This window comes from Choloepus didactylus, chromosome 17, assembly GCF_015220235.1.
Source record: "Choloepus didactylus isolate mChoDid1 chromosome 17, mChoDid1.pri, whole genome shotgun sequence".
Classification (NCBI taxonomy): domain Eukaryota; kingdom Metazoa; phylum Chordata; class Mammalia; order Pilosa; family Megalonychidae; genus Choloepus; species Choloepus didactylus.
The window spans coordinates 26,324,339-26,347,717 of NC_051323.1; the positions used below are offsets into that span (position 1 = coordinate 26,324,339).

The 23,379-nt window shown below is 39.1% G+C and overlaps 1 protein-coding gene and 1 non-coding gene across 2 annotated transcripts in view; one reads left to right on the forward strand and one right to left on the reverse strand.

Moving 5' to 3' along the window:
• The window catches only part of SPRED2 (sprouty related EVH1 domain containing 2), a 122,405-nt gene that overhangs the window by 75,607 nt on the left and 23,419 nt on the right, over nt 1–23,379 (forward strand). The window contains exon 2 of the mRNA XM_037806845.1: nt 16,312–16,489. Within this exon, the coding sequence (XP_037662773.1) occupies nt 16,312–16,489 (178 nt within the window). The remainder of the gene's footprint in view (nt 1–16,311; nt 16,490–23,379) is intronic.
• Nucleotides 18,652–18,713, reverse strand: LOC119513019. The gene has a single exon (XR_005212527.1). It is a non-coding gene; the product is annotated as a U7 small nuclear RNA (small nuclear RNA).

Here is a 23,379-nt window from a genome sequence, read left to right on the forward strand (position 1 = left end):
TTTCTTCCGCAAAGAAAGAGGAAAAGGAGGGGGGAAAATGAAGAATAAAAATATAAAAGATTGAAGAAAAATAAAAATACAATGAAAAGGTCAGACACCACCACCGCGAAGAGTCCCATATCACTCCTTTAAATCCCCCTCTTACAGACATTTAGCTTTGGCATATTGCCTTTGTTCCAATTAATGGAAGCATCTCACAATGTTACCATTAACTATAGACTCTAGTTTGTATTGATTGTATTTTTTCCCTATATTATCCAATTTTCAACACCTTGCAATGTTGACATTCATTTGTTCTCCCTCATTTAACAACATTCTTATATTGTACATTTAATCACCACCACTGACCACTCTAGGTTTCACTAAGTTATACAATCCCAGTCTTTATCTTCTATCTTTCTTTCTAGTGTCATACATTCCCCTAGCCTTCCATCTGAACAAAGAACACTCATCTTTGTTCAGAGTACTTACGATATTGTGCTACCATCACACAGTATTATGCTACCCATTTCTGGATCTATACAATCAATCCTGTTGAACCTTATGTACTACTTCAGCATCAAATGCCCGTTTTCTAACTTCTCCTATCTCCTGACAACCTGTGTTCTCAACTTTAACTCTCATATTTCACTCACCAATGTTAGTTCATATTGGCAAGTCCATAGTGTATCTGTCCTTTCGTTTCTGGCTAATTTCACCCAATGTAATGTCTACTGTTTACTATTTTGTCTTTTGAATTTTATGTGTCATATCTTATTTTTATTTTTTCTCTGTCTCTTTTTACCGTTACTGATAGTCTTCCATTTCTACACTCCTCTCCAAACCTCTTTCTGCTGTTTTTTCCTATCTGCCTATAGTTCTCCCTTTAGTATTTCTTGTAGAGCAGGTCTCTTGTTCACAAATTCTCCAGTGTCTGTTTGTCTGAAAATATTTTAAACTCTCCCTCAGTTTTGAAGGACAGTTTTGCTGGATATAGAATTCTTGATTGGCAGTTTTTCTCCTTCAGTATTTTAAATATGTCATGCCATTGTCTTCTTGCCTTTATGGTTTGTACTGAGAAATCTGCATAGTCTTATCGAGCCTCCTTTGTATGTGATGGATCACTTTTCTCTTGCCACTTTCAGAATTTTCTCTTTATCTTTGACATTTGATAATCTGATTATTAATTGTCTTGACATAGGTCTATTTGGATCTGTTCTGTTTGGGGCATGCTGTGCATCTTGGATCTGTAATTTTATGTCTTTCATAAGAGATGGAAAATTTTCAGTGATTATTCCCTCCATTATTCTTTCTGCCCCTTTTCCCTTCTCTTCTCCTTCTGGGACACCAATGACATGTATATTCGTGTACTTCCTGTTGTCGTTCAGTTCCCTGAGACCCTGTTTTTAACTTTCCATTCTTTTATCTTATCTATTCTTTTTTGTGAAAGATTTCAGATGGTCTGTCCTCTAGTTCCTGAATCCTTTCTTTTGCCTCTTCAAATCTGCTGTTGTATTGTCTCCATTGCGTTTTTCATCTCTTTTATTGTGCCTTTCATTCCCACAAATGCTGCCAGTTGTTTTTTCAAACTTTCAAGTTCTTCCTTTTGTTTGCCCAATATCTTCTTTATATTCGTCATCTCTTTTGCCATATCTTCCCTCAACTCATTGATTTGATTTTTTAGTTGATTTAGCATATTTGTCTGAAGATCTTTAATTAGTTGTTCCAATTCCTGAATCTTGTTTGAAGTGTAAGGTTTGTTCCTTTGACTGGGATATATCTTCATTTTTTCTAGTATGATTTGTAATTTTTTGTTGTCTAGGCATTTGGTTTCCTTGATATCCCAATCAGATTTTCCCAGATCAGACAGGCCCTGGTCTCAGGAAGTTGTAATCAGTATCAAGTTTCCCTGAGGATGAGACCCAGCAGAGTTTTCAGACTTTCCTGTGGGGCCTCTAGATGCTGTGCTTTTCCTATCCTACCCAGAAGGTGGTGCTAGTCAGCCTGCAGCTCCCCACCTGTGTAAAGATGTGCATGGCCTTTAATTCTCAGTAGACCGTGTGCCTGCCAGGGGTTGAGAGTAATAAAAGCCAAGCTTAAGCTGTTTCTATTTTTTTTTTCCCCTAGGCCCTAGGGTCTGAGTTCTCAGAGGGATAGCAGCCACTTGAGCTGGGCCCCGCCATTCCCTTTTCTTAGGTGAAGATAAACCCTTTAGAGGTTTATCTCCTACACTTGACTTCTTCCTTTGACTCTCTGACTATCTTAACTCCTCCCTTGCCTGTGTCAGTATTGACAATTGAAAATGCCTGAGGCTTTCTCTCATGAGCTACTTAGAATGAGAGGGAAAAAAGAAAGAAATCCCCTTTTCAGAGTCAGTCCCCAGCCCCCCCAGTTACCAGTCAAGAACCAGAGTTAGTGTCCAGTTCTATGTGCCCCTTTACTTGGGACACAGCCCTTTTCCAGTGTTCTGAGCTCAGCTGATTTCAGAAGCCTGTTTTTATTTATTTATGTTTTTTTTTCCATCAGCCCCGCCTCCTCTTTGTCGGGATAAACCCCCTGTTCCTTTCCTCCTTGCTCCAGGTTTATCTGTGCTTGTAGCTTGTATGCAGTAGTACAGTTTTGTTAGTTAAAACTGCCCTTGGAGGTTGGTTGAGCCACCTTCCCTTCCTGCTAGTTGACTGCTTCTTTTTTCCCCAGGGAAGTCTTCCAACTCAGCCTGCAGTGCTAGTTGGGGGTGGGGGGCAGCTCTGCAGTTTGAGGAGCTTTACTTACAGTTCTTATGCTTTGATCTCAGCCATTCCACCCATTCCAGATTGGTGTACGATGTTTGTCCAGTTCACAGATGCCCCCCATCAGTTGTTCCAGACTATTTACTAGTTGTTCCTGGCTATGTGCTAGTTGTTGCAGGGGACTAACTAAATTCCAGTTGTTTTAGTTTGCTAATGCTGCTGGAATGCAAAACACCAGAGATGGATTGCCTTTTATAAAAGGGGGTTTATTTGGTTGCACAGTTACAGTCTTAAAGCCATAAGGTGTCCAAGGTAACACATCAGCAATCGGGTACCTTCACTGGAGGATGGCCAATGGTGTCCAGAAAACCTCTGTTAGCTGGGAAGGCACATGGCTGGCATCTCCTCCAAAGTTCTGGTTTCAAAATGGCTTTCTCCCAGGACGTTCCTCTCTAGGCTGCAGTTCCTCAAATATGTCACTCTTAGTTGCTCTTGGGGTATTTGTCCTCTCTTAGCTTCTCTGGAGCAAGAGTCTGCTTTCAACAGCCATCTTCAAACTCTCTCATCTGCAGCTCCTGTGCTTTCTTCAAAGTGTCCCTCTTGGCTGTAGCTCCTCTTCAAAAGTTCACTCTCAGCTGCACTGAGTTCCCCTGTCTGTCTGCTCATTTATATGGCTCCAGTGACTCAACTTAGACCCACCCTGAATGGGCAGAGCAACACCTCCATGGAAATTATCCAGTCAGAGTCATCGCCCACAGCTGGGTGGGTCGCATCTCCACAGAAACACTCCAAGAATTACAATCTAATCAACACTGATAACATCTGCCCACACAAGATTTCATCAAAGATAACGGCATTTGGGGGACACAATATATTCAAACTGGCACACCAGTGAATACCATTTTTGGAAGGATGTGTAAGAGGGAAAGTCAAAGAAAATCATGCTTTGGGAGTAAAAAAGTAGGAGACGAAAGGATTCTTCGGGATGGGTTATTTTCTTTGCTATAAGTTGGTAATTCTTTGATTCTGATTAATTAGGAATTCCACCCAACTCCAGGCTTCATCATGTAAGCAGTAAAACAGACAATAAAAGCAAAATCATAAACCTGGATTCAAATTTTGGCCTCTCATCTCCCAGGACCCCCTCTCCCCACTTTGCACTGTGTATTCACCCTGAAACTCGGCCCTTTAGGAAAGATCCATTTCACTCTATAAGAAATAGATTCATTCTATTTTGGTTTGAATTAGATAAATTTCTTATTTTTAAGAGTAGTTTACGCATGTCAAAGTTGTTCATGTTTTGGTGATTTTTAACCAAAAGTCAGAAATCTCTAATAGATGCCTTAAATATTAATGAACTGTTGTTCTAACCATCATTTCCTAAACTGTTGTAACTCTTCTTAAAATATTCATGTTGACGTTTAGAGAAGCTGGGTACACTGCTATAGCAGATTTAACATTGAAAGAAAAGACACATACACACATATATTTTTATCTTGTTACTTCAGTAGTTCTGTCTATAGCAGATGTGATTCCTAGGTATAGGTAAAAGGACCAGAGAGAGTGTGGACCTGTACTTGGGACATGGCCAGCTGGGATTCAGAAGCCTTGTTTGGTGTTAGAGGATTTGCTTTGGAAGGAAGAGCCTAAATCTTAATTAGCCAGCTTGTACCAGCATAATCCTCTCCTGGGCCAGTGCAGTGAGTCATTGGATGCTGGGCTTTAAAAAAGAAACCTTTTCAAAAAAATTTTTGGCCTCCTCGAATTTGGTAGAATTATTAATTTCTAAAAATTATATTTGCTTGCAAATTTAGGGATTGTTATTGTTGTTTGTTGTTGGAGGAGGAGGGTAATATGTGTTTGCTTAATTTCCTGAGGTCAGTGTTTTGAAACTCAAAAATAACTTAATGCATTCCAGAGCCTCTACTATTAAGGTAATTATCCACTCTATAGTTAGTTAAAAATAAAGATACGGAAGTCCTAAGTGCTGGCCAGAAAACTCACTTAGGATTTAAGGGCATATGCCAGGGCTCTCTACTTCTCTGGGTCCCCAGGAAAGGAGAAATTAGTATTTCTGGTATCAGCCATTCTCAATCATTTTCTAATGTCAAGAAAAAATCAGTTACTTTCTTCACGGATTGTGTGTCCTACACAATAAACAAACTACCATGCCTGTCTAGTCTCTCCCACTAGGCTTGACCTTACCCCTCTGCCCGGGATTCTCTTCTTGGTTTTTTCTCTTTTTTTGCTGATTGCATTACTCACCTCATAAAATAACTTGCTCTGGGAAGTTGTACTGACACACAGAGGGTTGCCAGAGGGCCATTAAAAAAAATTTTGCCTTAGATACAACTTCTAACTAAATTGCCTTTACTAGGTGCTGAAGCTAAGACACTTCATTGCCTGTGTTTAAAACTGCCCCATGTTATGGTGTTAGGTTGTGCATTAGCAAAATGGCTCTAATGCCCTTGTCTTTATGGTGCCCCAATTATATGTGAGCAGTCATCGTGAGATTGTGACTATTATATATTTAGTATTCTTGTGGTTTCTGAATTTAAGTGCAGAATTTAAATGTTGGTGAGAAAGTTGTTTTTTATTTTTTTTAACTATGGCTCAGTCCTTAAGACATTTGATATATTAAGTAAAATCAACAAATGTCATTTTTACAAAAGAAAAAAAGTTGGGAACAATGTAAGTAGAATCCAGCTGAATCACTCTTTTCCCATGGAGGATTTGTGCTTGTTCAGACTACAGGAGAGAAAAGCTTAGAGGTTAAATTAAAAATTGCATTTTAAACGTAGTACAGTTTAGTGAGTTTAACGTTAACTTTGTAAACCTTGCTTGAAAAAGACACCAAAAAAGCAACCTTTTATAAGGTAGTTTCCAGAGTGGCAAAGGCCCTGGGCTTCGCTGCCTTCTGTTCACAGTACACAAAGATTTGCTGGATTTGGGGCTCTCATTGAGGGGGGAGATAGGGGCCACCACAAGTTTGACTTGCCTCAGACAAAGGTTTTTCTAGCTCACTAGCTCTGTGGGTCAGTCCTCTGAGGTGGCAGGGATGGCAGAGGATCCCTAATTGCCTGCTGGTATTTCCTCAACTGTTTCCTTATAGGCCTCTTAAGCCCCTGTAAAGCTCACTGCATGCTTAACTGCCAGCCCTGATGTTTGATCCTTTGTGTCTTTGCTGTCTTTCCTTTTCTTGGACATTATGGGTCACAGCATGGTACCCCAGACTTGGGACAGCAGGCCAAGCATCCACTCCTGAAGGCACCTGCTGTTCTGGCTTTCGTTGCCCAAAAATGTAAGGTAGCCCTCAGGAGACTGGAAAATAGTTTAGAGGCAAATAGCATGCTGAGTCAGCACTGTATGTCAAATGAGTTACGGGCATATGTGATTTTCTTAAAATTCAATGTCATTGAGATATATTTACACACCATTTAATCCATTCAAAGTATACAATCAATGGCTCATCATATAGTTGTGCATTCATTGCCACAATCAATTTTAGAACATCTTCATTATTCCAAAATAAAGAAAAAAAATAAAAATAAAAAAGAACACTCAAAACGTCCCATACCCCTTAGCCCCTACTATGATTTATATATATATTTTTTGTCTTTATTTTATTACTCCTCTGCCCATACACTGGCTAAAGGGAGTGCCAGTCATAGGTTTTTACAGTCACATGGTCACACAATAAAAGCTATGGGCATATGTTTTCAACGATCACTAGCTTATAAAAATAGGAGTTTGCACTAGTTATTCTAAAGGAATTTTTTTTATTAAAATTTCAGTCAGAAAAATAAAAATACTAGCAGTCCATGTTGAATAAATTGTGACTTGTTAGCATTAGTTCTGAAGAATGATTTACAAATTATTAAATTCAGTAATCAGATTCAAATATCAGTGGGGCCAGCAGTGTCTTTCATAACAGAGAAAATAACCCCCATCCCTTCTATATGTGAGTGAGTAGGTTTAGTTATATACCTCAGTTTATCTGGGTAGCATCACCAACAAAGAGGCTGGCCTTACACAGGGCGTGCCAGAATGAGAATGGACATGCCCCAGACCACCCCTTCTGGAGGGAGGGGACAACTTGGACACTGAGGACTCTAGTGACCTTGAAACATAACTTAATTTGCTAGCTTGTGGTGCAAGGCTAAGGTGAGGATTTCTAAAACATTTTCTAGTGACTTCATCCACGTGTTCTGAGCCTACACACAGTGAAAGAGGAAAACCCATTCACACCCCCGCTGGGGCTCCCTCCCTGTAGGCTGGACCCCTGGCTTTCAGCCTAATTGGTTCCTAAATAAAGGTCACATCCCAGTCATTGTAAGGCAGGCTCCTTCTCCCCCCTTTTTAGGCACCATATTCCATTCCTGGAAACTCATTACATACCATTAAGAAAATGCCTAAATTGATCATGAAGATAAAACACAATGCTTTCATAAACATTTGTTACGCATGTAAAAACATGCACTTAGTAGTAAAAGCTATGTTGTAATCCTCCATGGGGAGTTATTCTGTGTAGGCAAGGTTGGCTGTGGCAGCTCAGAAAAGCAGGACACAGTAAAGACTGGACAGCAGAGCTTGCTCTCTTCTCTTCTCTTGGTAAATGTGGTCACTAGCACAGTGCCCTGGGCACCATAAGTTAAGAATTAGGTGTTAGTACCTGTTCAAGTTAATGGGTGCTTCCACTGGTAGGAAATGGAATGGGGGCAGTTTTAAAGACTCCTTCGAATGTACTTTATGACTGATTTCACTGATGGCAGTAATTGTGGGAAAGCCTTTTCTTAAGTGCTTTTAGCCCTGAAACTGATATCAAGCAAACGAGTTCCTTTACGAAGCAAACGTTTAATGTCCAGAAGACTTCTCTGCCTCATGGTGCCTATTCTTCAGTGGTTGGAAGAGAGCTAATGCCTTTACCAAAATTAGCTACTGCCCCATAGTACATCTTTGCAGTCTTTTTACCATGGGAATGAGTGGGCTTTTCTGATCACTGTTTTCTACAATGGCCTACAAACAGAACATGTTCTGGCAGTTAATGTAGAGACCTTACTTCCTAGGGCACTAAGCGGGGAGAGAAAATGGCCTACCTTTAGTACCTTTAGTACAGAGCTAAAAACCATATTGCCACCCTGCATAAAACTACATTATGTATCACTTTCCTTGCTCATAAAGTTCAGAATATATGAATTTCTAAAATCAGAGCAATACACTTTTTAAAAATCCTTAAGCATTTGATTTTGCTGAAATATTTTGATTCACTCATTTTAAAAAGGCTAGACATGTGTATTTCGTATGCACATATATTATACATGTATGTAATATTTTATATATACATATACAATTTGATAACTCAAAGGGCCTTTATGAATCTATAGACACGAGGAAGACTGGAAGTGGGGAGCGGGGTATGATTAAAATAAAGTGAGTGTGCCTGCCTTCCCCACCCCAGGACTCGGTGTTACATTTGGCTCAGCTGGCGTCTGGGTGTTATGCCGGGTGGAACAGGGAGCTGTAGAGGCTGGGGTCCTGGCCAATTCCTCTCAAGTTCTGGTGAAGTGGAGAAGGGTGGGAAAGAGGGCTGGGAGGAAGTGCATCTAATGTTTAGGATAATGGAGAGATAAAGGACTCCTGTAATCAGAGGAAGGCCAGTGAGGAGGAGGGAGTGGGGAAGCATTGACAGGATGTAAACATTCTAGCCTCCATCCCTGAAAGAAAACCGAGGTGGGCAGGGCAGGACTTCCCGGCAGCACAGGGCCAGTCCACAGATAGCAGATGGAATTATTTTCCTCTGCAGGTGTGCCTGAAATGCAGAAATCAAACCTGGTCTCTAAAAACCTGATTTGTATTGATAATTGGTGGAGGTCCCTCTTGGATTTCCTCTATTGCCAGGGGCCTGACAGCTTCCCTGCAAGGCTACCCTCTGACAGCAAAAAAAAATGGCTGGCAGTCTAGAACCCCACTCCTTGGATGCTGGTATTTAAAGCACATGTTTGTCATCAAAGTTGGTCATTCAACAGAAATAATAATGATAGCTACAGTTTATCACAACTTCTCCGTATCAGGCACTTAACCTCTGTTACTGTTTTTAGCCCTTGGGGCAACCTAGCAAGGTGGATTCTCTCATTGGTTTACAAAGACAGAAATCCAAGCTCAGAAAGGTTTCGGCTATTGAGAAGGCCGTGGCCCTTCTGGCCTGTCTGTCTCTGAAGCACATTCTTTCCCCTGCACAGTGATGCCTCCTCTCCATTTTGTACAGTTCCTTTGTTTACTTCTGTAAAGGGCCCAGAGAGGCCTGCCTTGAATCTTGAGAGAACGTAGAGCATAAAGGCCCAAGACCTATATAACTTGCTGTGCTACCTTGGAACCACCACCTCAAATGAAAATCTGGATTCTCTGTTGTTCTTTATATGCCCTCCCTATCCTGCCACAGCACATCACCTACCTCTTTTGCGTGTTGGGTGATCACAGAACAAGAAGTTCTGTTTTTACAAATAAACCCACATGTTAGGAAATAAAAGCTTTTTCCTTAAAGAAACTCATGTTTAAATGGCAGGTTCCCCTCAAACTTATAAAAGCCAATTTTACTCCTCTCGTACCTTAAGTCTAGGGTGTTGTTTGGGTAGTGGTTGTCAAACACCATTTGTAATAACATTGTTTCTTTGGGGCAGTTTAGCTCAAGTTCAGACTCTAGGGCTCCATTCATTTGGTTTTTGGACCCACGTCTGGAACTTTGCCTTGTCTTAATCAGTTACACTGCAGCAGTATCCGCTTTCAGAAGCTTTTTTTCTTTTTCTTAAATTTTTGTTGTTATTTGAAATACGATGATAGCATTAGTCTTTTCCAAAAACATACCAGCAGCATTTTCGTTGCAGAAATTAAAAAACTGATCTGCCTTTGCCCTTCCTTCTCCATCCCTCCCAAGCAAGCCCCACATCTGCTTTAAACAGATGTTGTTTAATTCTTTCCAGAAAGTAGGGGACAGAAGGTGGGAAAGAAGTTTCCACCGCTATACGTTTTTAGTAGTAGGGTTCATTGTCATTTCTGTTCTGGGTGGGGTTAAGTGGCTGAATAACATGAATGCACCACAGATAGGAAGCAGTTGGCATGCGGCCATGCAGCTGGGTTATCCAGACATCCTTCTCAGCTTTTAGTGCAACACTTTATCCCCCTGCCTTGTTTTAAATAGCCAGATGCCTCCGTTAATGCTGGCTGGCGGGTTGTTGTCAGAGAAGGAGGGGCTTCTGCATGTGCGCGCGCACACACCCACACACACACACACCCACACACACACACACACATCATAAAGAAGGGGTTTAGGAGGAATCAAGGCAGAAAGGAGGAAGATGCACACTGCAAGCAGAGACCACAGTTAAAGCTGCCCCTATATTCTGGAAGGCAGGCAGAGTAGAGTTTTTTGTTGTTGTTGTTCTTCTTAATCTCTAATAAATGAGTACTTTTTGGAAATAATCTGTGGAAGTAAACCAAGAACACCCAAATGAGACCAAGTAAAGGCCATTTATTCAGAGCTTGCTATAGCAAGGGAATCAGCCATCATCCTTTGCATTTGGCCGAGACCATAAGGCCGGCAGGAAGAAGGGAAGACTTTAGGTGCACTCCCATTGAAGGCTGTTGGCATGGGGAGGCTGGAGATGGGCTAATGAAGCAGGCATGCTCAGTGATTGCTTAGGGGAACATATTTGGTTTTCTCCATTTGGTCCTAAAATGGAAGGTGGAGTGGGGGAGGATAAGGGAAACTGTCAATTGTCTATGGCACTAACATAAGTAATGCAAACTTCCCTTTTTAATGTTTACGTAATCCTCTCGGAGGAAGAGAGAACAGCATACAGCTGCAGCACAAAAAAGTAGCAGCGTGTTCTAACAAGAGGTGTGCAGAGTTTCAATTCTTCACCTAGACAGTTTCCTGTTGCGGTGAACCTGTAGCACACTCAGAGAAGATTTAGGAAAGCTGGGTTTCACACTGGCAAATTATATATCCAGGAACTCTTAGCTTTTCTGGAATAAATGGGTTTTAGAGAGGGAAAAAAAACATGGATATCCTCCAAAATTGTTTGTATGCAATTAATCTAAACAAATGTTATAAATTGTTTTTAATTAATCTCTAGGATCTAAAGGAGTATGCCTGTTGAATCCTGAGATGAGCGGATTAGTGATAGAAAGCATCTGCATATGTAGCCTGTGATTTCATTGAATTTTACTTTTAATGAAAAATCTCTACATTTATCCCAACTAAGATTGTGGTTCATAAGCAAGTGACTATTGAGCAATTTATATTTTTTCATGGATTCTGTTAGCTACAGATCATTTGTTAAGAACCTGTTTATCTTGTCTATGTAACCCAATTCATTCCACAACCTACTAAATACAAGACACCATTCTAGGTCTATGAATATAGCAGTGAACAAAAAAGGCAAAGTCACTGCTCTTGTGGAGTTTACATTCTAGTTGAGGAAAGTAGGCAAATACGTAATAAGACCTGTGTTGATTTAGTAGCATGTAGGAAAACAAAGCAGTGTAAGAAGATATAAGAGGGGTGGAGTATATGGAGTGACGAGGAAATCTTCTCTGATGAAATGACCTTGGGCAGAGACCTGACTGAAATAGGGGAGTGGGCCTAGTGAGTGCATGGAAGAGCAGGGAATGGCATTCTAAGTAGAGGAAATAGCGAGTGCAAAGGCCCTGAGGTCGGTAAGATTGTGCTTAGTGTGGAAGACTATCAAGGAGATTGATCGGGCAGAAGTGGATTCAGCAAGGAGGAAAGTAGTGGGATAAGGACCAGATTGAGACTTTTACTTAGAGTAATATAGGATGCCACTGGAGGGTTTGTTTGAGTAGAATGTCACAAGCTGACTTACCTGTCCTTTTTGGGGGAAAGTTGGGCAAGCGTGGAAGTAAGAAGGCCAGTTAGGAGACTAGTACAATAATCCAAGTGAGAGGAGGTGTCAGCTAGTTGAGATAAGTATCATTAGAGGTGGCAAAAGTGAATTCTGGATATGTATGTTTATTTTTTTTTCTCAGGTTTTTTTTTTCCCAATTCAGTTTGAGATATATTTGCATACCCTACAGTCATCTACAGTGTACAGTTATTCACAGTACCATCATATTGTTGTGTATTCATCACCAAAATCAATTTTTGAACATTTTCATTACTCCAAAAAAAATTAAAATACAAGTAAAGAAGAACACCCAAAACATCCCATCCCACCCTATTATTCATTTATTTTTGTTCTTATTTTTCTACTCATCTTTCCATACACTGGATGAAGGGAGTGTGAGCCACAAGGTTTTCACAATCGCACAGTCACACCATGTAAGCTACATGGTTATACACTCATCTTCAGGAATCAAGGATGTTAGGTTGCAGTTCAACAGTTTCATGTATTTCATTGTAGCCGTTCCAAACCACTAAAAACTAAAAAAGGTTATCTATATAACACATAAGAATACCTTCCAGAATGACCTCTTTACTCCATTTGAAATCTCTCAGCCGCTGAAACTTTACTTTGTTTCATTTCTCTTCCCCCTTTTGGTCAAGAAGGCATTGTCAATCCCATGATGCAGAGTCTGGATTCATCCCCGGGAGTCATGTCTCAAATTGCCAGGGAGATTTACAGCCCTCGGAGTCATGTCCCACTTAGTGGAGAGAGCAGTAAATTTACCTGCCGAGCGGGCTTAGACAGAGAAAGTCCACATCTGAACAACAAACGAAGTTCTCTGGGGGAGATTCTTAGGCACAATTTTCTTTTAAATTTATTTTTATAATTAAATTCAGTTTTATTGCGATATATTCACATACCATACAATCATCCATGGTGTACAATCAGCTGTTCATAGTACCATCATATAGTTGTGCATTCATCACCCCAATGTATTTTTGAACATTTTCTTTACACCAGAGAGAATAAGAATAAAAAATAAAAGTAAATAAGAACATCCAAATCACTCCCCCATCCCACCCTATTTTTCATTTAGTTTTTGTCCCCATTTTTCTACTCATCCATCCATACACTGGATAAAGGGAGTGCAATCCGCAAGGTTTTCACAATCACACTGTCACCCCTTGTAAGCTACATTGTTGTATGAGTCAAGGCTACTGGGTTGGAGTTTGATAGTTTCAGATACTTACTTCTAGCTATTCCAGTACATTAAAACCAAGAAAGGGTTATCTATATAGTATGTAAGAACACCAGAGTGACCTCTCGACTCTATTTGAAATCTCTCAGCCAGTGAAACCTTAACTTAGTTTCATTTTGCATCCCTCTTTTGGTCAAGAATATGTTCTCAATCCCACCATGCCAGGTCCAGGTTCATCCCCGAGGGTCATATCCTGCGCTGCCAGGGAGATTTACACCCTTGGGAGTCAGATCCCATGTAGGGAAGAAGGCAGTGAGTTTACCTGCTGAGTTGGGTTAGCAAGAGAGAGGGGGTCTTAGGCACAATTTTAAGCAGGCTGAGCCTCTCCTTTGCAGTAACAAGCTTCATAAGGGCAAGCCCCAAGATTGGGCTCTCTGCCTTCTAGATTGGTAGTCCCCAATGCTTGTGAGTATGTCAGTAATTCCTCAGGTGGGGAAGTTTAATATTTACTCATTTTTCCCAGTCCCTCAGAGGTCTTTGCAAATACATTTTTATTCTCTATCCAAATTACTTTGGGATGTATTGGGGTTTCTAATCTGTACAAACCTACCAAATCTCACTCCCTATTCAAAGTTCCATGTAATTATGGTGTTTCAGTAAACTGACTGTACAAGGTAAATTATTTAGTGTGCTACAGAAAATAAAGATTTTCCACCAAATAAACATCTCTTCCTTTGGTCTCACACAGAAGTTGAAGTTTTAAAACACAGTCAATATTGTCCTTTAACCTTTGGCCTGGTTTGCCTTAATCCTTACCAAATTATCTTCATTCATATCTCTAATGGAAGTCTGAACTCTTTTTCAGCTTTTTTAACAGTTGCTGTATGGGGTAATACTGACATTTGTACCTGCTGATGTCTGATACACAGATACTCGGAGTTCCAGGAACCATCCAGGTTATACACAAAGAGTTCAGCATCTCCGAGTTTAGAGAACACCACTACAATTCAGGAATAGATGTGACTGCTGTAAGAGCTTACAATCTAGGGACCTTTACAATAAGCATTCCCCTGATGACCTGTGCTCTAAGACGTAATTCTCAGAGTTTGCACATTAGTCCATATTAGTGAGGCATGGATATATTTTGAAGGGTGGACCAGTAGAATGGGGAGGGTTTGAGTATCAAGAGTTCAATTTGAAACATATTGATTGAGATGCATGTTGGACAACCCAAGCAGAGAAATCACACAGGCAGTTGATTCTACTGGTCAACTCGGGGAAGAGGTCTGGGTTAGAAATGTGAATTTGGGGTCTGTTAGCATATAGAAGGTATGTGACTGGAAGAGTGGCCCTAGCTTGGGTCATGGGTGGTTTATCTACAGCTACAGAAGGAAACGCAGAGAGTATTGGTACAGAGTAGTAGGCATGGTGGTGGGCACAGGTGCAAGTTCTCTTCCAATTGCATCTGTTTTCTCCGTGAAATTAAAGCTGGTTCATCCGTCATCATCCAAGAGGGAGGAAATGAGAGGACATGTGAAATAGTCTTTAGGATGGACCAGGGAAATGTAGCAGGATGTTGAGCGGGACTTAGGGGCCTATTTGAAGTTAGTGGCTATGACTTTAAAGTAAGACCTATGAGCATAGTGGAGTATTTTGTGTATCAGTTTCCCTCTAACCACGTTCAGCTGCCTGAGTAGGGGCATGGAGTAGGTGGATGGTAGGATTGGGTTTTGCCAAGCAATTACAATGAAGAAAGAGAAGGCAAAGGAGTTAAGGTTGTGCTGGAGTGTTGTGAAAGACCATGGAATTTAAGTTAGCTGGAAAATCAAGGGAGAACATGGGGTGGGGTGGGGACTAGGGAAAAGGTGGTCGACACAGTAGATTGTTGGCCAAAGTGGAGCCAAAGAAGTTTTGGAGTCTGAAGGGAGAGAACTGCAAAGTTAGGTGATGATGATTGGAGAGCAGATGCTTAAAATCAAGCTTACAGAGGTGGTGCAGATTTTCATAATGAGAAGGTCAAGGGTATAATAACCCTGTGCATGGGTGATGATCATTGGACATTTCCAGGAACTGAGAGGCCAAGGAATTGGAAGGATCCTCTATGTGAATAATGAAGTTACCAAGAATCAAGACAGATAGTCAGCTGGTTGCTAAGCTCTTCAAGGAATGAGGGGGAGTGACCCAGAGGTCGTAGAAGATTGAAACAAAGTAGGGAAGGGGCAGCCTGGCTGAGCATAGGGGCTTCAGAGGAACTGGAGGGAGGGGGAATAGTCTGCAGCCATGGTGAGTGCCCTGCACCGCATGTAGCCTCAGGGGGAGGATGAGGGAGAGAAAGCAGCCCCCTGTGAGTGTGCTACAGAGAGAGCAAGTTCTCCGGTAGATTGAGAAAGTGAAAGGAATGGTCAGAGGAGAGGATGAGGAGGTAAGTGGTGTGTTGGACCTTGAGTCCCACTGGCACAGTGGGAGGGGAGCAGAGTCACAGCAGAGGGCGAACCATGAGGAGTAATGGAAAATCCCGGGGCTTTTGGCTTCTTGTGAGCGAGGTGAGGAGGGATGTGGGACGCCATGGGATTGTCTAAATGGCGCCTGGAAGATCATGGTGGCCAGGCCCTGAAGGAGGGTCTGGTGGGAGGTCTTCCCTGAAGCCCGAGGAACAGAGTGGGTACTGTGTTACTCTGTGCCTTAGTGTTCCTAGAATCTGGCATATAGAAAACTTGAATATATGTTTGAATGATTAAAAAATGAATTGTATCCAAAGAAAGAAAAAAGCAAGTGAGAATTTAATAGACTTGCTGAAAATCCAACTAAATATCCCAAAATGTGATGAAGAATGATGAGGCAAGAGTTGGTCTCTGGAGGAGAAAAAGGATTTTGGCAAATGTGCAAAAGAACTTATTGCAGAATTGACGTTTAGGCTTAGAAAAAATAAAATCATAAACAGAAGGCCTCAATGTATAAAGGGTATTTGAATGGAAATATTTTCCAACCCATATAAACAGTTGCTTGATGAATTTGTGATTTGGAAGTGGATTATCAGTCTTACGCTAAATCAGAAGATGATTAGCTTTATAAAATGTTATGCCATGGTAATTCATTGTAAACTTAAGTTTTTGATGGTTGAAACCATAATACCCTCTTGCATTAATAGATTTGTCTTTCCTAACTTGCAGATACCAAATTGTTTTATTAATAATGTCTACACCCAGAAACAGAACATTATGCCTGCAGACTTGGATTTCAACATAGAAATTTTGCATGCATCTTCCAGATGATTTTTAATTACTAGGTACCTTTAAAAATGTAGTTTCTATATTGCTTTAAGTGTTTTGATCATGCCCCACCCAACCTCCCAGAGTTGAGATGGGCTAGCTTTTAATTTTGCTGCCAGGCACAGATTGTTTTGATGAGTCCAGGAACATGCTGGTGGTCATCTTGCACTGTGAAACGTGTTCTGCAGCTACCAGACCATTGTCATGCCCCGTTCTTCTTGTTGTCGTTTTAGTGACAGCTATATTGTGCGTGTCAAGGCTGTGGTTATGACCAGAGATGACTCCAGCGGGGGATGGTTCCCACAGGAAGGAGGCGGGATCAGTCGAGTCGGGGTCTGTAAGGTCATGCACCCTGAAGGCAATGGACGCAGCGGCTTTCTCATCCATGGTGAACGACAGAAAGACAAACTGGTAATGGCAGACATACAACGCGGGGGTTACATTAGCAACTGATTTCTGACTTTAAATTACAGCCCTCTTCCCTCGGGATTTTATTTCTTTTATTTTATTTCATTCTTCTCTCTCTGACTTCAAACTCCTGCAAAAGCTTCAAAAGTTAGAACTCTGAAGCTGGTGCCAAATTGCAAAGCATACCTCATTTCCAGTAAAGTCTCTTTTTACCACACGCCATACAGCACAGATGCTCAGAAGTATATGTGGCTGCCTTGTTTGCTTCTTTGATTAATTAAGATGTCTTTCTGTCATTGTGCAAGGCATTCAAATTCACAAGTGTGCTCTTTATTATGAACTACATTGTGGTGAGCAGTGAAGTCAGAGTTGTACGGATGTAGAGTTTACTCATGGAACATGCCATCCAGGTTCGGATTGGTGAAAAGTAAAATGCAAAGGTGGCAGGGTGGTCGTCTGACATTTGGTTACTTCTAAATAAATGTTTATCTAAAAGACACTGAAGCTTTTATTTCACAAGCTAATGTATACAATGTGTCTGGAAAAAGAGAAGTAACAAAAAGTAGTCTATCACTTCTATGAATAATTATACATGCTTATAAATACATTGGAGAGTAATCATTTCCCCACTCAGGGAGGGGAACTGATAGTTCATAACATACACTCTTAAGAAGGAATTCATGAGACTCTCATGATGTCCAGTTCTTTGTTATGAAGAAATCTATGATGTGAAGGAAAATTGAATGACCTAATCTATTTTAAATTAGTGGTCATAAACCTAGAAGAATATTGCTACTATCTGTATTTTATCATTGAATTAATACTTAAAAGCCAAAAGATGATTCAAATTGGGCAGAATCTCACATAGAAAATGCATGTCAAAGTTTAAGTTTGAATCCCTTCATAGAAGCATTTGTTGAGGTTTATGTATTAAATGTGCAAATTTAATTTTCTTTGGCAACCCTTCTTTATAGTTTAAAAAAGTCACAAAATAGTAAAGTCAGAATATTTTGAATATTATGTATGGGTTAATAGAAGCTCCGTTTTCACGCGTAATTCATTTCTGAAATTTTAAATGGAGAATACAGTTAATTTTTTAATGCAGTTTTATTGAGATATACTCACATACCATATAGTCCAATACAGCTAATTTTAAGAAGTATCTATTCAGGAAATTACCTACATAGTAGTGAGTAATTTAATCATTTATTTATGTAATTTTTGTGATAAAAGTGATATAACCACACTACCAATGAAAAGTAACATAACTACCATTTTTCTAGCATTTACTGTGTGCTAAGTATAAAGCTAGCCCATGAGTTAGAGTATATCCTTGTATCCTTACAGTGATGTGTATAACTGAAGAAAGTAACATTCAAAAAGATTCCTTTCCTTGGTGACCCAACTTGGGGGCCTGGAAACAATATTTGAAACCCTGTCATTCTGACCCCCAATTCTCTCACAGTCAGTCACACAAGCATAACCACCTTTAGCCTTTTGCTATGATTCCTTTTTTTCCCCCTTGTACATATATATATATATATTAATCTTTACCGAGTTATAATAAGAGGTTATAAAACACTTTTGTATCATTTGTTTGCCTTAACAGTCCCAAGAAATTTTCCATGTTGCCAATAAGTTGATGGTCTATTATCTGACCTTTCTTAAGTATCAAATATTGAGATTCTTTCCTCTTTTTTGTAATCTTTTCAGTATTATCAATAGTGTTTTCATAGACACTTATCTGTGCTTTCCATATTTACTATTTTCTTGGAATAATTTGGGGATCAAATTTTTAGGATGTTTGATACATGTGTTGACATACAAAGGGCTGCTACCAGCATATATGGGAATTTCCTTTAACATATGGAAGGTCATATATTTTTAAATCTTTTATCAATTTAATAGAGTAACAATGGTACCTTGTTGATTACGTGGGAGAGCAAATGTTTTTCCATTTATTAAATAGCTGCAACTGAATTATCTGTTAATATCCATTCCTTATATACCTATTGGGGTCTCATTTTTCTTCTTGATTGTATGCCTTCTTGTATAATAAAGATATTCATTGTCATCTGCCGTAGTGACTGCAAATATATTTTCACACTCTGTTAGCTTGCCTTTTAATTTTTTTTGTTTGTTTGTTTTGTTTTTATTTTTTTTGTAAGGATTCTCCAGGTAAAGCCAGAAAACCTGCTAGACAAATTCTAAAAGAGCTGTAACACTTGCCTTTTAATTTTAGCTGGGTTCTTTCTCTACAAAATGTTAATAGAATTTTTTTTCCACTTTTTTCCTTTCTTGTTTCTATTGTTACTACTTCTGCATTAGCAACTTATCTTACCTTAGAGAGCTATATTTTTAGATCTTTTTTCCTGGTTTTTCTATGGTTGGTTGTAGAATAGTTCAACCTAACATGACCCTTTAGATTGTCTAATCCAGTCCCTTCATTTTATAAATACATTTATGAACTTGTATCTTACCACTGACATATATAATAATTGCACTTCTACCGTTTTGTTTGAGGCCCTTTATAGAAATAACCTCAATTTAACTCCTGAAACATTCTGGAGGAGGAAGATGTTATCATGTCCACTTTGTAGATGGCAAAATTAAATGCTTCCAGAAGTGATCCACTTTGTCAGTCTGGGGCACACAGATAGCCTTGGGCAGAGCTGTCATTGGAACCCATTTCTTTGTGAAGCCAGTCCCTTTACACTAAATCCTCTGCCCACACCATGGAGTTGTTGACTAGCTTTTGTTGTTTGTTGCTATTATACAAGGGTTGGACTACCCTAAAAGTATGCCTCATGCCCCCAACCCTGTCATATTTCTCCATCTTTCCATCCCTCTTCCTGTCACCTTTATATCATGCATTGGTCATTATGCCATTCTTTTGGACTTTTATATCTGCGAGTCCTTAAACCACACACACCTGCAATTATGCTTCTCTGTCTTTCCACCTTTACCTTTCCCCTTCCACATTCTGTGGGAAATTCTGAACACCTATGCCCCGCGGTACCTAAATGCCTCACACTAAAGAAGCATTTGGGGACATGGTGACTCCCTTGACCTCCAATCTTAGCCCACACGGGAGGCTACAAATGGGGTGTGTCATTGAGGGAGCCCCACTCTAAAAAGGTGGAGATCAGAGTCCCCAGGATGCCGGCCAGGTTCTGAAGTGCCCTTTCTGATAGAAACAGAGTTGTCGATGGTTTTTCCAATGTAGCGCAGTTCTAGAATTCAGCTACTTTTCTTCTTTTTCTTTTTCTTTTTTATTAAATGACATGGTGAGGCCTATGAACTTAACTGCTGTTGTTTCTATGGGGAAAGTCTGTGTTCCAGACATCCTTTCACAGGTAATTATTTGGAAAATAAGTTTTTTGTTTTTTTGCAAAGTTGGGAACAATCAATATTACTGAACAACTATATGTATGCTAAAATCTTCTGAATTGAATCTTGCTTTAGGTAGATTAGAGGAGTTTACAATTTAATAAATCCTGTGAGAGAAACCACCTTATGAAGATTAATCACAAAGTCTAAAAGGTTGATTCCATCAACTTGTCCATGTACAGGTCAGTGGGCATTCTCACATACATTTGCTGGGAGTTTCAACAGGCAAACTCTATGAAAACCAATTTGGCAGGATATTAATTTTAAATGTGCATACCCCTTTACCTGGCTTTTCCACTTCTAGAGCCCTGTCTTAGAGAAATACTTACATAGAGAGTTAGGTACAACAATGGTTCTCAATGTTTTTTGGTCTCAGGATCCCCCTATACTCTAAAAAATTACTGAGGACCCCAGAGAACTTTTTTTTTGGTGGGGGGTGGGAATGGGGGGTAGCTGTTAATATTTTCCATATTAGAAATCAAAACCCAAAATTTTAAAGAACATTTCTTAATTTAGCAATATTGTTAACATAAATGACTTTTTTATAAAAAATAACCACAGAGCTTTTTTCTAGAACAAATACAATTAGTGATCAGAGTGGTGTCTTACATTCTTGCAAATCTCTTTAATATCTGGCTTAACAGAAAATAGCTGGATTCTAATAACTATTCCTGCTTTCAGTCTGTTGTGGTATGTTGTTTTGGTTGATGCAATTTATGAAGGAAATCCAGCCTCACATAGATAGTAGTTGGAAAACGGAGAAGTATTGTAATAGCCTTTTCAGATAAATGTAAATATTCTTCTTAGATATTACAACAAACTTCAACCTGTGGTAGTTTCCTAAATATGGACTGTGGAATCTAAATCTTTATCAATGAACTTTTCATATTCTTTTCAAACTGTTATATTGCTCCTGGAATGGATCTTGCTCCTTGAATGGATCTTTTACTCATGCCTGATTTCATGACAGTATGAATTGGTCATTTGGAAAATATTGGTTGTTCATTAAGTTTAAGCAGATCCTCCAAATGTTGACACATTTCTTTCTACAATATCAAAAAATCACATTTCTTAATATCACCACTGATCTCATCAGAAAAATCTTTAAGCTTTGGGAAGCTGTCTTCCTAATAGAAGACAATAGAAAAAAAAATCTGCTTTTCATGTAAAAGTTCAAATTTAATTGTTGGCCACAAATACCACCAGTTATTTTCCTTGAAGTAACAGGCTCACTTTGTTCATTTTCAGGAGTATGTCTGCCAGATACCCAAGTCTGAATAACCATAATTGGTCTGTCAGTCCTTTTTTTCCGAGTAAAAATGGTGATCCATGAAAAAAGCAGTTAAGTCAACTCATAACAGAAAGAGTCACACAAGTACTTTTCCTTGAGACAACGGTCATTCTTCCATTTGCAGAAGTGAAAAGGGTATTAAAACACTCCTTCCTTTTCCAATTACACATTTGCATGATGCCGGATATTCTTCATATACTTCAACTAAAGCAACATATTATAACAAGTTGAAAGCAGAAGCTGAAATGAGTATCCAGTTCGTCACACAAAATAGAAGATATATACTCAAGGGTTAAGGTGGAATCAAGTAATTTAACTGCTTTGTCAAGGACATTAAGTAAAACTGGAGTCTTTTTTGTTTTTTTGTTTGTTTGTTTGTTTGTTTTTAACTTTGTGTGATGGTAAAGAATCCGGTAATTTTTAGTACTCTTTAGTGCCACTGCCTTGATTTATGCTATAGCACAGCAATTTTACTCACCGTTCCTTTTGCACCATCAGCACAAATGTCAGCATAGTGAAAAAGGCAAAAATGTCTTTAATTATTATGAAAATTGTTTTTGCCATCCCACATGCCCTGAAAGAGTCTGGAGTGGGGGGGGGGCAGGAACAGGGGTCCACAAACCACACTTTGAAAAGTGCTAATGTATAAGGATGTTGATTGTGGCATTGTCTGTAAAAGTGACCAATTAGAAACAACCTCAGTGCCTATTGGTGTTTGATATAGAGAATGACTAGATGATAATGGCCATGCTGAGGAATATTACACAGCCATTAAAAAGAATGCTTTTTACCTCCCTGTATCTCTAGAACATGTTAAGGAAAATAAAAGGCAAGATGTAGAAAAACTTATAGATCTGACTAATTTAAGCACTCACAGTACACACAGACATGGGTGTATATGTAAAGAAGCCACAGAAAGTGAACTGCGATTGCACCTACTGCAATGACAGTGGTTAACTCTGGAAATAGGGAGGTATTGAAAGTGGGAAGGGAGAGATGAGTAAGAATGGGGTTTTTCCACATCATCTAAATTACTTAAATCTTAACAGTGTGTATTTTTCCTGTAGATTTTTTCACTCTTAATTTTTTTCTCCTTGCACATCTCATTTAAAATTGTATTTTCACAAGCCTTTCTGAAGTGTTTAATTAATGCCAGGTTGCATGTGTGCCAAAACTTCAGTATAGGCTTTATACATGTTATAAAGGTCAGATACTTTTTCATTTTTGTCATTAAATTTAGATATCTAATAATGTCACTTTATTTAAGAGAACAAAAGATGCAGTATCTGATTCTCCTCCCCTCCACAGTTTAGGTGGCTGAATTTATTTCAGTTTAAACTTCAACTTTCCTGAGAAAATGTACCTTTGGAATAATCTCAAGCTTAGAAAATGTTGACCAGAGGCTAATTTTTTTTTTCACCTTAAAAATGAGAAGAAACTGAAAGTCTTTATTTTTACGTTAAAAAAAAAAAAAGTTTATTTTAAGGCTTTGAATTCAGGCTATTAAATTCTAAAATAGATAACATTTGTTAGATAAAGCATTGGTTATTTAGATTTCCCCAATTTGGAATGGGGCTGGGCTGACATTTAATCATTGCACTATTCTTAGAAGGAAATAGCCATAATAAGGAATTTAATCATAAATAGAATTGTGTGAGGGAACTATTGTCCTCTTTTAATACAATGTAATAAAGTTAACTGCTTGGGACAGCTATTTGATATACCAATTTGAATATTATTCTCATCTATTCATTCAGTTAGGGAACATTTATTTGGCAACACTTAATTTGTTTGCTAGATGTATTCTTGAAATTTATATTCATTTAAAGAAATTCCCTAATTTAGATTTATACTAATTTGGCCGGGCCTTCATTCCTTCCATTTAAGTAGTCTAAATTAATAAGATTTCATTGTGTTAAATGTGGAGCTTTGCCAAAACAAAATCAAGGCTATTAAAACTTAGCAAAATCACTATGGTATTCATCGTGAAACCATAGGAATAAATATTGTAAATATTTTGGGGTTTTTTGAGAAATAAAAAGTGATATTTACATTCACTTGATTGCAATGCTGTTTATTTGATAATATTAAACCCTATTGTCTCTGTCAACCAATAGCACTGCTGGACACAGGGGAAATTATTTTATAAGACGTCTTAGTCTGTTACAGTCTAGTTAGGGGAACAAGACTAATGCACATGAAACTGTTACAG